We start from the raw sequence: 13,920 nt of genomic DNA, 5'->3' as shown, positions 1-13,920 counted from the left end.
TCTTTCTTTTTTGTTTTTTGTTTTTCTTTGAGACAGAGTCTCAGTCTGTTGCCCAGGCTGCAGTGCAGTGGCACCATCTCGGCTCACTGCACCCTCTGCCTCTCGGGTTCAAGCAGTTCTCCTGCCTCAGCCTCCTGAGTAGCTGGGATTACAGGCGCCACCACCACGCCCAATTAAAATTATCTCCTCCTTTCACAAGTTGCTAGACTTTCTCAGTACCCCAGATAAGCCTTAGAGAGGATGATCTGTTTGTCCATCTTATCTCCAAAAAGCAGTAGTTCTTAAACTTTGTATGTATAAGAACTGACCTGGGGAACTTGGCAGTACTGGAGATCTTCTGTAGTACCTTCAGAGATACCAATTTGTTAGCCAGTTTTAGGGCCTTAAACTGTATTTAAACAAATAGCCCTGGTGATTCTGATAACCTGAGGAACATATTTTAAGAAACATTGGTTAGGGTAAGATTTCATAGGGAAGAGAATGGTTTTTGGTGTGTTCACTTCAATGTATCTTAAATGCCTACTCCATGACAGACCTGTACTCAACTATAAAGGTAAAAAAGGCGTACTTGGGACCTTTCAGAGGACTTAATTTTCTAGCAAGACACAGTAAAATTAACATTTGCAGTACAGTTTATAAGATGCTTCCATATGTATTATCCCAGTAGATTATTATGTTAATAACTATGAGATGTATTTATTACCTGTAGTTTATAGATAAGGAAATGGAAAGGGGTTTTTGTTTTTGTTTTTTTTGAGATGGAGTCTCCCTCTGTCGCCAGGTTGGAGTGCAGTGGCGTGATCTCATCTTACTACAACCTCTGCCTCCCAGGTTCAAGCGATTCTCCTGCCTCAGCCTCCCAAGTAGCTAGGACTACAGGCGCCCACCACCACTCTCAGCTAATTTTTTTTTGTATTTTTAGTAGAGACAGGATTTCACTATGTTGGCCAGGATGGTCTTGATCTCTTCCCCTCATGATCCACCCACCTTGGCCTCCCAAAGTGTTGGGATTATAAGTGTGAGCCACCGTGCTCAGCCCTAAGAAACTAAAAGTTTAAGTCATACCATCCATTGCCACAGTGGTTAAGTTATGATTCAAACACAGTTTTGACTAAATCCTGTATTTTTTCTATTATACTTTATTCTTTCTTTCAGTCCTAGAGTAGCTTTTGGTTCATTAAGATGCTATATAGTAATATTAATAAAGATAAATGAACAACATACAGCTTTGAATGAGAAGAATCCAAAGGTTGTTTTATTTATTTGTTAAAACAAAGATTATTCTCTGTTGGGTAGAGATCCTCTGGGTAAAATCATTTGATTTTGCCAGGCATGGTGGTTCATGTCTAATCCCAGCACTTTGGGAGGCCAAGGCAGGAGGATTGCTTGCAGCCAGGAGCTCGAGACCAGTCTATGCAACATAGTGAGACCCTGTCTCTACAAAAAATATTAGCTAGGAATGCTGGCATGTGCTTGTAGTCCCAGCTACTTGGAAGACTGAGGTGGGAGGATTGCTTGAACCAGGAGGTGGAGGCTGCAGTGAGCCATGATCACACCACTGCATTCTAGCCTGAGTGACAGAGAAAGACCCTGTCTCAAAATATAAAGAAAGAAAAAAGAAATTTCCTTTTAGAAACCTGCTCAATTATCTTTAACCTTACATTTTGTCAAACTAAGTAAAATATTCTATAAATTTTTCTACCTTAACTTAGTTATTTTGTAAAATTGTCCCCCCATTAGTTAATAAATTCTTAAATATGACATCTTTTATTTATTGTGTATTATTCACTATTCTTTAATCAGAATCTGTAAAAATCCCCCTTTTTAAAAAACTATCTTATAATGAAGTTAGTTTGTGGCTTTCTGGTGACAAGAAAATCAGTATAATTATTTACTAATTCTCTCTTTCTGATCTAGATTTCCAAAGCACAAGGAACACATAACTCTGATCAAAGTGAAATATGTAAACTACAAAATATTATTAAGGTAAGTCAAATTGTTGATTGATGGTGGGAGTTATGCATCTAAATCTGCTTATAAAAGCATAGGCCTGAATTAGTAAAGGTCTCAGTTATAAAAGTCGTTATCATTCTATAGATTATGATACTTCTTTTTCTTTTTTTTTTTTTTTTTTTTTTTTTTTTGAGACGGAGTCTTGCTCTGTCGCCCAGGCTGGAGTGCAGTGGCCGGATCTCGGCTCACTGCAAGCTCCGCCTCCCGGGTTCACGCCATTCTCCTGCCTCAGTCTCCCGAGTAGCTGGGACTACAGGCACCTGCCACCTCGCCCGGCTAGTTTTTTATATTTTTTAGTAGAGACGGGGTTTCACCGTGTTAGCCAGGATGGTCTCGATCTCCTGACCTCGTGATCCGCCCGTCTCGGCCTCCCAAAGTGCTGGGATTACAGGCTTGAGCCACCATGCCCGGCCTTATACTTCTTTTTCTTTTAGAGAGAGGGTCTCACTGTGTCACCCCGACTGGAGTGCAGTGGCATGATCAGGTCACTACAGCCTCATACTCCTGGGTTCAGGTGATCCTCCTGCCTTAGCTTCCCATGTAACTGGGACTACAGGCACACATGCCACTATGCCTGGCTAATTTTTTTCTGATTTTTTTCTATAGATGGGGCTTGCTAATGGTGCCCAGGCTGGTCTCAAACTTCTGGCCTCAAGCCATCCTCCTGCTTCGGCCTCCCAAAACTGGGATTCCAGGCATGAGCCAATGGGCCTGGCCAATTTTTTAAAAATTTTGTTGATCTTCTTTATTATTTATGGCAAGTAAAGTATATAAAAATCTCTGTCTTTCCAGAATCATTTGGTTTTGAACATTTATTACGGAGCTTATCTTTCGTAAGTCTCTATACTCTATTGTATCTTGTAAAACTGTCTTTATTAAAACATAATTGCAGGCTTGCTGAAGTTTCAAGGTTTAGGGTTAAAGGATATGGACAAAATAAAATACTAATATCATGCATTGGAAATACTTATTTTACCTTAGCAGTAGAATTTTGCTAATTTGTGTCATTTATTCTTTCTTTTTCTTTTTTTTTTTTTTTTGAGACAAAGTCTCGCTCTGTTGCCCAGGCTAGAGTGCAGGGCAGTGGCGCAATCTCAGCTCACTGCAAGCTCCACCTCCTGGGTTCACGCCATTCTCCTGCCTCAGTCTCCCAAGTAGCTGGGACTACAGGCGCCCACCACCACGCCTGGCTAATTTTTTGTATTTTTAATAGAGATGGGGTTTCACTGTGTGAGCCAGGGTGGTCTCGATCTCCTGACCTCGTGATCCACTCGCCTCAGCCTCCCAAAGTGCTGGGATTACAGGCGTGAGCCACCACACCCGGCCAATTATTATTTCTTTAAAGAAAAGTCTTAGTTGCATATATTATTGTGGCAGTGAATTATTTTTATTGTTAAAATTGTTGTCAGATATAGAATTTTTAGTTTTGGGTTCATTATTATTCCAATACTAGAGTGGACAGAATCCAGATCAGACCTGTGTTTGAATCCTGGCTGTATTATTTATGTGCTGTGCTAACTTTGGGCAAGTTACTTCTGTTTTATTATTAATAGAGACTATCATAATACCTATCTTGTAGGATTGTTTTGAGGTTTAAATGTAAAGCTCTTAGCCCAGTGCTGGCACTTAAGTAAGAAGTTAATTTATAGATTAGGATTTTTTTTTTCTTTTTTTTTCCATAAGAGCATCAATTTTTCCATAGATTAGGATTTTTGGTTGCAAGCAACAAAAACCATCTCAGGCCAAGCAAAGCAAAAGAGGATTTACTGGAAGAACCCAGGGTAGTCCATCCGCAGGATTGAAGGAGGAGTTGAATATTTTGGCCTCAGGGTGGATAGGAGTGGGTAGAGTGTTAGGAATCTGGGTGGCGGGACCCAGTAGACAGACTCTTGAGAGGGCACCTGTCCTGGTGCTTCCCGTCAAACCAGTTTCCCTAGTTGATGGACTCAGCTCAAGATCCAGGTTCCTGTGAGAGACACAGTGAGCTCAACTTGGGTAGGAAGGCGCCAGGTTGACAGTTTGGGAGTTCCTTTCCTGGTGAAAGGGAAGGCTGAGTGAGAGGGTGGAAGTAGTGGAACAGCAGGTACAGATTGGTCAGAGGGGTGATACTGGTATTGGGGGAATGTGTCATTAGGAAAAGGAGAAGTTCATGGTCACAGATATTAAAGAAAAGACATTTTTACTCATCATTTGTTTCAGCCTTTTCTTGCTGATGTTCCCTCATTAGAAGTAGAAAAACTGTTTTTGAGACCTAGGAAAGGAAAGGGTGAAGTTGTTCAGAATTGTCCTAATTTGGGGTCCGTGTTTAAATTCTTTTCAGCCTTAACATGTTCTGAGAATTCTTTTTAATAATGCAGACTTTTGGACAACAGTTAAATATATGGCTTATATAAATTTATTGATTATAAATGTGAATAACTTTGTTTTTATTTTTTAAGGAACTAAAACAGAACCGAAGTCAGGAAATTGATGACCATCAACATGAAATGTCAGTACTGCAGAATGCACACCAACAGAAATTGACAGAAATAAGTCGACGACATCGAGAAGAATTAAGTGACTATGAAGAACGAATTGAAGAACTTGAAAATCTGTTACAACAAGGTTATTAGTTTTCTTTCTTTCTTTTTTTTGAGATGGAGTCTCCCTCTGTTGCCCAGGCTGGAGTGCACTGGCGCGATCTCTGCTCACTGCAACCTCCGCCCCCCAGGTTCAAGCAATTCTCCTGCCTCAGCCTCCCAAGTAGCTAGGATTACAGGTGCCCGCCACCATGCCCAGCTAATTTTTGTATTTTTAGTAGAGATAGGGTTTTGCCATGTTGGCCAGGCTGTTCTCTTACTCCTGACCTTGGGTGGTCCACCTGCCTCAGCCTCCCAAAGTGCTAGGATTACAGGCATGAGCCACTGTGCCTGGCCAGTTGATAGTTTTATTAATTTAACATATTAGATGACATAATTAAATGATAGACCTAGCATTCTAAGACCAGGACAGTGCTGTAAACTTGCACTAAGTTATAAAGAAGAGTAAATGACTAGTTCTGCTTATCTGCCAGAAATTTGCAGTGGCACCTCTCCTTTTAAGATTTTGTGACTGGGAGTGGTGGCTTATGGCTATAACCCCAGCATTTTGGGAAGCCAAGGTGTGTGGATCACTTGAGGCCAGGAGTTTGAGACCAGCCTGGCCAACATGGCGAAACCCCATCTCTACTAAAAATACAAAAATTAGCAGACGTAGTGGTGCTCGCCTATGGTCCCAGCTACTCGGGAGGGTGAGGTGGGAGGATCACTTGAGCCCAGGAGGCAGAGGTTGCAGTGAGCTGAGATGGCACCACTGCCCTCCAGCCTGAGCAACAGAGTGAGATTCTATCTCAAAAAAAAAAAAATTATGTGAAAATGGAAATGTCCTTTTTGCCTTTGTGGTAAATAGTTATAATTTATAGATTTCTTTGCATTATTTGGTGATAATACTTTGGTAATAAATGATTAAAGATATTATCACTTTCTTTCAAACTAAGAGACATAGGCCTTTATGTAGTTGATTCAAAGATTTTCCCCAAACTTATTTATTTTAAAACACTTAGTTCATTATAGTAATTTAACTCTTAAGCTTTCCAAATTCTGAACTGTCTTAAATCTCTTAGTTGTATATAGCAAGCCGTTTATTTCTTGGTACTTGACATTTGATGTCCTTGTTTTTTGTTTATGTTCTAGGTGGCTCTGGAGTTGTAGAAACTGATATCTCTAAAATTTATGAGATGCAAAAAACTATTCAAGTTCTACAAACAGAAAAAGTGGAGTCTACCAAAAAAATGGAAGAACTTGAGGATAAAATAAAAGATATAAGTAAAAAATTATCTTCTGCAGAAAATGACAGAGATACTTTGAGGAGAGAACAAGAACAGCTAAATGTGGAAAAGAGACAAATAATGGAAGAATGTGAAAACTTAAAATTGGAATGTAGTAAATTGCAGCCTTCTGCTGTGAAGCAAAGGGATACCGTGACAGAAAAGGAAAGAATTCTTGCCCAGAGTGCATCAGTGGAAGAAGTGTTCAGACTACAACAAGCACTGTCTGGTATACAGTCTTTGGAACTTATTTCAGATTGCTGTTTCATTGCATAGTGGTTGTTTTTAGAGACAGATGCTTCACTAACTGAATACTTAGTGGAAACGGCATATTCCTGGAAATGACTGTGTGTCATTTGGGTAGAATTGTGTGGTTTGGATTCAGTGTAAGAGTTAATAGATTGCAAATAGGAATTTCCTGTTAAAAAGGATTAAGTATTGCTATACTTTCTGTAATTCATCACAGCCCACATCCTCCAGTTAGGGAATACAGCCTTTCTTCTTCAAAGTCAGTTGTTACCTGTTTGAAATGATCTCCTATATCCAAGCAAAGCCCTGAGTGCTTAGAGCCATAGGTCTTCCACCATTTTCTATGCTCATGATGATATTTAGTTACTATACCAGTATTCTGTGTTACAAAAAATTAGTACTAAATGAAATAGGCCAAACACCAGTAAATAAAATACATTTTAAAGTAATTGTACTTATGTTTTAAAAAATGTTTACTTATTTAAAAAATAAATTTACTTATGTAAGAATAATACATTTACTTATTTATCATGTTGGGTGATCCAGATGAGTTTATTTGCCTGAAAAACCCACTGCCTTAGTCCTTCCTCTTTTTTCTATTTCCATTTCCACAGAATTACTTCAGCCAGTCATAATTGCTTTTTGCCTATGTTAACTATGGCAGCTCTCTGAATGGAGCAGAACAGCATAGTGGTTAAGGACATGACTGGGTTGGAATTGAGCTCTATCACTAATTAGCTGACCTTGGACAGGTTAACATTTCTATGCGTTGGTTGTTTCATCTATAGGGTTGGGATAATAATGGTATCTTCCTTGTAGTTTTAGTAATGAGGATTATATGAGTTACTATCTGCCACTCTTTAGGATAGTGTCTAGCCGATAGTAGATGTTGAAGAGTTAGCATTTTTTTTGGTTGTTTTTTTGAGACGGAGTCTCGCTCTGTAGCTCAGACTGGAGTGCAGTGGCATGATCTCGGTTCACTGCAACCTCTACCTCCTGGGTTCAAGTGATTCTCCTCCCTCAGACTCCCAAGTAGCTGGGACTACAGGCATGTGCCACCATGCCCAGCTAATTTTTGTATTTTTCGTAGAGATGGGGTTTCACCATTTTGGCCAGGATGGTCTCGATCTCTTGACCTTATGATCCACCCGCCTCCGTCACCCAAAGTGCTGGGATTATAGGCGTGAGCCACTGCCCCCAGCTGAAGAGTTAGCTTTTAAAATTCTCTGTTCTCCACGATTCCTTCAGTCTATTTTTTTCATTCTGCAGCCAGAATAATTTGTCAGAAATGCAAAGCAGGTTACTCCCCTGCTTTTAGTACTTTATAGCTCCCTGTGAACTTCAGGATAATGTTTAAATTTCTTAGACGTGATAATGTCTCTCATGATCTAGTTCCTGCCTACCTCTTCAGTTTCAACTATTCCCATGCTCCTGCATTCTAAACTTGAGCCATATTGAATTTTCTATAGCTCCTTAAACGAGCAATGTTGCCTCTTCACTCTGTTACCCTTGCATTTTCTGCTTTCTCTGTGTGGGGTGTCCCTATGGCTCTTTTAGCCGACTCTCAGTATATTGATTCAGTGCAGGTATTAACCTCCCCTGAGAAGTACCTAGCACTGCCACTTCTTGGCCCCATTTGCTCCTCCTAGTCTGGATTAGGTGTTTACCCTGTTTGTTCTTGTAGCATCCTGTGCTTGCTCTGTCATACTGTGTTATAATCCTGTGCTTACTAATTTTTCTTCCTCTCTAAGTTGTAAGTTCTTCGAGAGCAAAGGCTAAGTTTTTCCAGCTTTTTGTCTGGCACCTGGCCTCATAGTAAATGCTAAATATTCCTGAGTGAATGTCAAATCAATGATTTCAGCTGTGTTTTTTTGTGTACCTCTTCTATTTATGGATCTGTCTATAATAACAGATTGAATGGTCTTTTTCTAAGCATTCACATCTAAATCACGTTAGATAAATGAGAGATTATGGTATTGTGGTGGTATAAATATACATAATAAAATATTACTTTTAAATTGTTTTCCTCCAGTCTTAAACCATGTACTATTTCCTGCTTCTCAAACTAGTCAATTCATGTTGAAACCTGGTTGTCATTAGCATTTTTATCAAGGCAATAACTTGCGACTCATCCACAATACAATTTTAATTTTTTCTTATACTTATCCATAGAATTGGATTTTAATGTGGTTTTTAACAGGCATTTATGATTTATTTGATACGACAAAACAGGAATACAAATACGTGTTTCACTCAGAACTGTTACTGCTTTTGCCGTTGGTGCTTAGATATACACTTTGTTTTAATTGGGTTACATTTCTGAGTTTAATATTGAAGATAATAGGTTACTCTAAATAATTTTAATGTCAGGTTCATTTGCTGTTTTTGCAGATGCCGAAAACGAAATAATGAGATTGAGTAGTTTAAACCAGGTAAATTAATTTTGACAAATGTTATGTGCATAGAGACAGTGGAAGCAGATCCTATACCAAGTGGGAAATGAGTTTTAATTTTCCTTAAGAGATTCAAAGAGTTATTTCTTTTCTAATAATTAGAAGTTATTTTGTAAATATATTTTTATATTTTTTCAAGCATAATAAGGAAGTCTTCTGTAAGAGTGTCGAAAATGCATGACTGGTTTCATTCATTTTACACACTCTTATAAGTGTTGCATTCTTTTTTTTTAATTTATTTTTGTGATGGAGCCTTTTGCTTGTCACCCAGGCTGGAGTCGCAATCTCGGCTCACTGCAGCCTCCGCCTCCTGGAGTCAAGCGATTCTCCTGTCTCAGCCTCCCGAGTAGCTGGGACGACAGGAGCATGCCACTGCACCCGGTTAATTTTTTGTATTTTTAGTAGAGACAGGGTTTCACTGTGTTAGGATGGTCTTGATCTCCTGGCCTTGTGATCCGCCTGCCTCAGCCTCCCAAAGTGCTGGGATTACAGGCATGAGCCACCGCGCCCGGCTAAGTATTGCATTCTTATAATTATTACATATCATTAAAGAAATACTGAATAGAAACACATAGTTGTATAGATTGCCTGCTTTTTTATAAACTGGAAATTTCTTGTTACCTGAAAACACTGCTTTAATATTTTTGTAGGATAACAGTCTTGCTGAAGACAATCTGAAACTTAAAATGCATATCGAAGTTTTAGAAAAAGAGAAGTCATTGCTGAGTCAAGAAAAGGTTGGTGCTGTAAAAATGGGGGCAGACATGGGGAGGGGGGAGGGGGGAGGGATTGCATTGGGAGTTATACCTGATGTAAATGACGAGTTGATGGGTGCAGCACACCAACATGGCACAAGTATACATATGTAGCAAACCTGCACGTTGTGCACATGTACCCTACAACTTGAAGTTTAATAATAATAAATAAATTTAAAAAAAAAAAAAATGGGGGCAGAATTAAAATGTTGTGTGTTATAGTTCACAGCCAAAGGCCAGTTGATATCCAAATGGAATGTTGAGTAATTGAGCTCAAGTCCTTAGAATAAAGCTGATCTCATTGACACTTGTCAGGCTAGGTGGAAGTACCTGGGCAAAGTTCAGAGTATAAGTGGCTGGCTTGAGTTCATATTTAGAAATAAGCTAGTAGGCACACAGAAACAAGCAGAAAAGATAGGTGGAGGTTCTGTTTTGGTTTCTGATGATGTCCTGACAGCAGGAGCAGACACAGGTAGGTCAGGAGGTCTGGAGTGGCATACTGTAATAACTGTGTAGGCTATTTATGTGCTTCAGAATGTGTCCATTTTGGTGGACAGTACTTTCTTAGTGGTGAGGCATACAGAGCGACAGTTTCAGTGGTAGAAAGAAGTTAAATTTTTTTTTTTTTTTTTTTTTTTAATGAGATGGAGTTTCACTCTTGTTGCCCAGGCTGGAGTGCAATGGCGCAATCTCGGCTCACCGCAACCTCTGCCTCCCGGGTTCAAGCGATTCTCCTGCCTCAGCCTCTTGAGTAACTGGGATTACAGGCGCCAGCCACCACACCCAGCTAATTTTGTATTTTTAGTAGAGACGGGGTTTCTCCGTGTTGGTCAGGCTGGTCTCGAGCTCCCAACCTCAGGTGATCTGCCTACCTCGGCCTCCCAAAATGTTGGGATTATAGGTGTGAGCCACCACACCTGTCAAAAGAAGGTCTTTATAGGGGTACAGAGCAACAGTTTCAGTGGTAGAAAGAAGGTCTTTATTGTATGTGTTCATAGCAGGAAGAAGTAAGATTCTGAAAGGGAAAGGTATTTAGAAGTATTTTTATGTTTGAACCACTTGGGTGAAATTTATTGGCTAAGGCAGGTGCTTAAATGTAGGAGAGTTGTAAGCTAGTATTATTAAGTTAAAGACCAGTGTCTTAATTTAAATTCTTAATTTTAAAAAGTGATGCATATTTTCTGATATGTGTGTTCAGAAAACATACATACTGAAAACCTTCAGACAGTATGAGTATCTTTCGTACCTCCGTGGCTTGGCCTCTTTCCCAGAGGCAGTCTCTGTTACCAGTTTCTAGTGTTTCTTTCTGGACTATGTCTATGCATGTATGATTGTATATATCAGTAGCTTTAAAAAATACAAATCTCAGCTTATTATAAATACCCTTCTTACATACCACATTTCCAACATCTTTCCACATTAGTATATATACAGTGTTTCTCAAAGGGACTGCTATTGGCATTTAAGCAGGAAAATTCTTAGTTGTGTGCGCTACCCTGTGTATTGTGGGATTTTTGTTGCCACTCTTTCTACCCACTATGTGCTAGCAGTAGCTCCCCATCGTTTTAAAAATTACTATATTATATATATTTTATCTTTCCTGTTTTTGCTCCCATTGTATTCTGCTCTTTACCTAACTGACCTAGTAGTTTGTAGTTGGCAGAACTCTCTGCACTTATCTGGTAGGACCTGTAACCTTTTCATGATGTGTTTGGTTTCAGTAGCTAGTTCTGATAGCTGTTTCTCCTTTCTTTTGATGTTAAGTAGTCCATGAATTGTGTCTGCTTACTGATTAAGAATACCAAAAGTGCCTATGAGGGCCGAGTGTGGTGACTTATGCTGTAATCTCAGCCCTTTGGGAGGCCAAGGTGGGATGATTACTTGAGGCCAGGAGTTTGAGACCAGCCTGGGCAACATAGTGAGACACCATATCTACAAAAAAACACTAAATAATTTTTTTAAAAAGTACCTATGAGGCTGTCTGTGCTTTTAAGATCCACCTGAAGAAAATTTTTGTGGTTCTCCTAATTGGAACAGATAACTTTAGAAGGACTTAAGAGAATGCTATTTCCATCTTTCAGCTGTAGTCAGAATAAATTTTTGAATTGGAAGGAAATAGGAATTGTGATACAGATGCTCCAGTATAGCTTGTATCAGATCTCTGTTTTTTCAACTAACTCTCCAACGCAATGTTGAGTTTCTTTTATAAAGTTTCTATTAGGCTGTTTATTTGAAGGAATTTGAGATTCTTATTTTTTTTAATTTTATTTTTTAGAGAGAGAGAGTCTTGCTATATTGCCCAGGTTAGAGTACTGTGGCTGATCCCGGCATGATCATAGTGCACTACAGCCTTGAACTCCTCGGCTCAAGTAATCCTTCTGCCTCAGCCACCTAAGTAGCCTTCTGGAACTATAGATAAATGCCATCACGCCTGGTTCAAGACTCTTATTTAAAGTAGATTCCATATGGGTTTGATGTTTAAAAATCTGTCAGTGAAAGAAGGCTTTAATATATAGTTTATTACAAACATTATAACTAGAGACTGAAATAATGTCGAAGCATAGAGAACTGTCCCACTTCTGAGATTTTGGAGAAAGCATTAAATACCAGGTAGTAGACTATGAAATGTATATATACTATCTTTAGGAATGTCAGGTGTGACAGAGGGGAACCTAGTCCATGCTCAGGTTAGAAGGTAAAGGAAGGAAGGAGGATTATTTCTTGGGTCAAGAAAAAGTTCCATATTCTGACAGAAGCAAAAGTAATAAAGGAAATTCCTTTAGTAAGAGAAAAGAAACCTTTTATTTTCTAATTAGAGAGGCTAAACGTTTGGGTGAAGGAGCATTGATTTTTTTATATTTTTATTTAGTCTGAGGCTGTTAATGACTGGATGTTAGAGAATGGAAGTGAGGAAGGCAGAAAGACTTGGGGACATTTTGAAAAGTATGTATGTACGGTGGGTGGGGCCAGGGGATGGACAAAGGGTAGCCACAGTGGAGCAGGATAGGAGAGGCTCTCAAATGGGAATGTTTTTATAAAGAAAAACTTGGCGCTAGAGGACAAACTTAGAGTCGTTGCATCTGTCTAGGGTTGTAGAAGTTTTGCTTGAAGCTACAAGTAAAATTGCACATGAATGAAGGATGTGGTTTGTTGAATTTTACATACAATTATTGAGGTATTGTTCAGTACTGTTTCCAATATAGAGCACTCAAAATAGATTCCCAAGTTTTGCTTCTATGTATGTTTTTAATCTTTTGGTGTCTCCATTTGAAAGTATGTGTTGCTTTTTTCCTTTTATCATTTCAGGAAGAACTTCAGATGTCACTTTTAAAATTGAACAATGAATATGAAGTAATTAAAAGTACAGCTACAAGAGACATAAGTTTGGATTCAGAATTACATGACTTAAGACTTAATTTGGAGGCAAAGGAACAAGAACTCAATCAGAGTATTAGTGAAAAGGAAACACTGATAGCTGAGATAGAAGAATTGGACAGACAGAATCAAGAAGCTACAAAGGTAACACTGTATTAAATACAGTGAGGCAGCACATTCTACTAAGTAGACTAAACACTGGATTAACATGCAGAAATGATGGGTTTGATTTAATTAATGTTTTAGTTCATAGAGATTGACAAACCTCTTTGGTAAAGTGCTAGATAGTAAATATCGTTGTCCTTGTAGGCCATATAGTCTCAGTCTACTCAACTCTGTTGTGATATCAACAAATGAGTATGACCATGTTTCAGTAAAATTTTATTTACAAAACAGGCAGCATCCCTGAGTTGGCCAATCGCTATAGTTTGTTGACTCTTACTCTAGTGTAGAGTTAAAAATAAACAATATGCCTGGCGCGGTGGTTCACACCTGTAATCCTAGCACTTTGGGAGGCAGGACGGGTGGATCACAAGGTCAGGAGTTCAAGATCAGCCTGGTCAAGATGGTGAAACCCCATCTCTACTAAAAATACAAAAAATTAGCCGGGCGTGGTGGCAGGTGCCTGTAATCCCAGCTACTCAGGAGGCTGAGGCAGAGAATTGCTTGAATCCAGGAGGCAGAGGTTGCAGTGAGCCAAGATCATGCCACTGCACTCCAGCCTGGGCAACAGAGCGAATCCGTCTGAAAAAAAAAAAAAAATACTATTTACCATCTTTGGTTTTAAATTCTTATCCCTAAAATGCTTTTTAAAATGACAAGATGGGGCCAGGCGTGGTGGCTCATGCCTGTAATCCCAGCACTTTGGGAATCCTAGGCGGGCAGATCACCTGAGGTCAGGAGTTTGAGACCAGCCTGACCAACATGGAGAAACCCCATTTCTACTAAAAATACAAAATTAGCCAGGTGTAGTGGCGCATGCCTGTAATCCCAGCTACTCGGGAGGTTGAGGCAGGAGAATTGCTTGAACCTGGGAGGCGGAGGTTCCGGTGAGCCAAGATCATGCCATTGCACTCCAGCCTGGGCAACAAGAGCAAAACTCTGTCTCAAAAAAAAAAAAAAAAAAAAAAAATGGCAAGATGGATTTGCTGTAAAATAGTAATAAGTAATTTCACAGTGGGTGTTTTGATAGAAAAACAATGTTTTGAAGAAGGATTAGAAATATCTGAGG

At 39.3% G+C, this 13,920-nt stretch overlaps 1 protein-coding gene across 2 annotated transcripts in view; it reads left to right on the top strand.

Moving 5' to 3' along the window:
- The window catches only part of TRIP11 (thyroid hormone receptor interactor 11), a 70,280-nt gene that overhangs the window by 18,107 nt on the left and 38,253 nt on the right, over positions 1 to 13,920 (top strand). For both annotated transcript variants that reach the window (XM_007987627.3, XM_007987625.3), the window contains exons 5-10: positions 1,918 to 1,986; positions 4,452 to 4,617; positions 5,724 to 6,086; positions 8,498 to 8,538; positions 9,210 to 9,296; positions 12,621 to 12,833. In XM_007987627.3, the coding sequence (XP_007985818.3) occupies positions 1,918 to 1,986; positions 4,452 to 4,617; positions 5,724 to 6,086; positions 8,498 to 8,538; positions 9,210 to 9,296; positions 12,621 to 12,833 (939 nt within the window). The remainder of the gene's footprint in view (positions 1 to 1,917; positions 1,987 to 4,451; positions 4,618 to 5,723; positions 6,087 to 8,497; positions 8,539 to 9,209; positions 9,297 to 12,620; positions 12,834 to 13,920) is intronic.

This window comes from Chlorocebus sabaeus, chromosome 24 (assembly GCF_047675955.1).
Source record: "Chlorocebus sabaeus isolate Y175 chromosome 24, mChlSab1.0.hap1, whole genome shotgun sequence".
In the NCBI taxonomy this organism is placed as follows: domain Eukaryota; kingdom Metazoa; phylum Chordata; class Mammalia; order Primates; family Cercopithecidae; genus Chlorocebus; species Chlorocebus sabaeus.
Note: the sequence above shows the minus strand (reverse complement) of the source record. Positions and strands in the feature narration are given on the sequence as shown.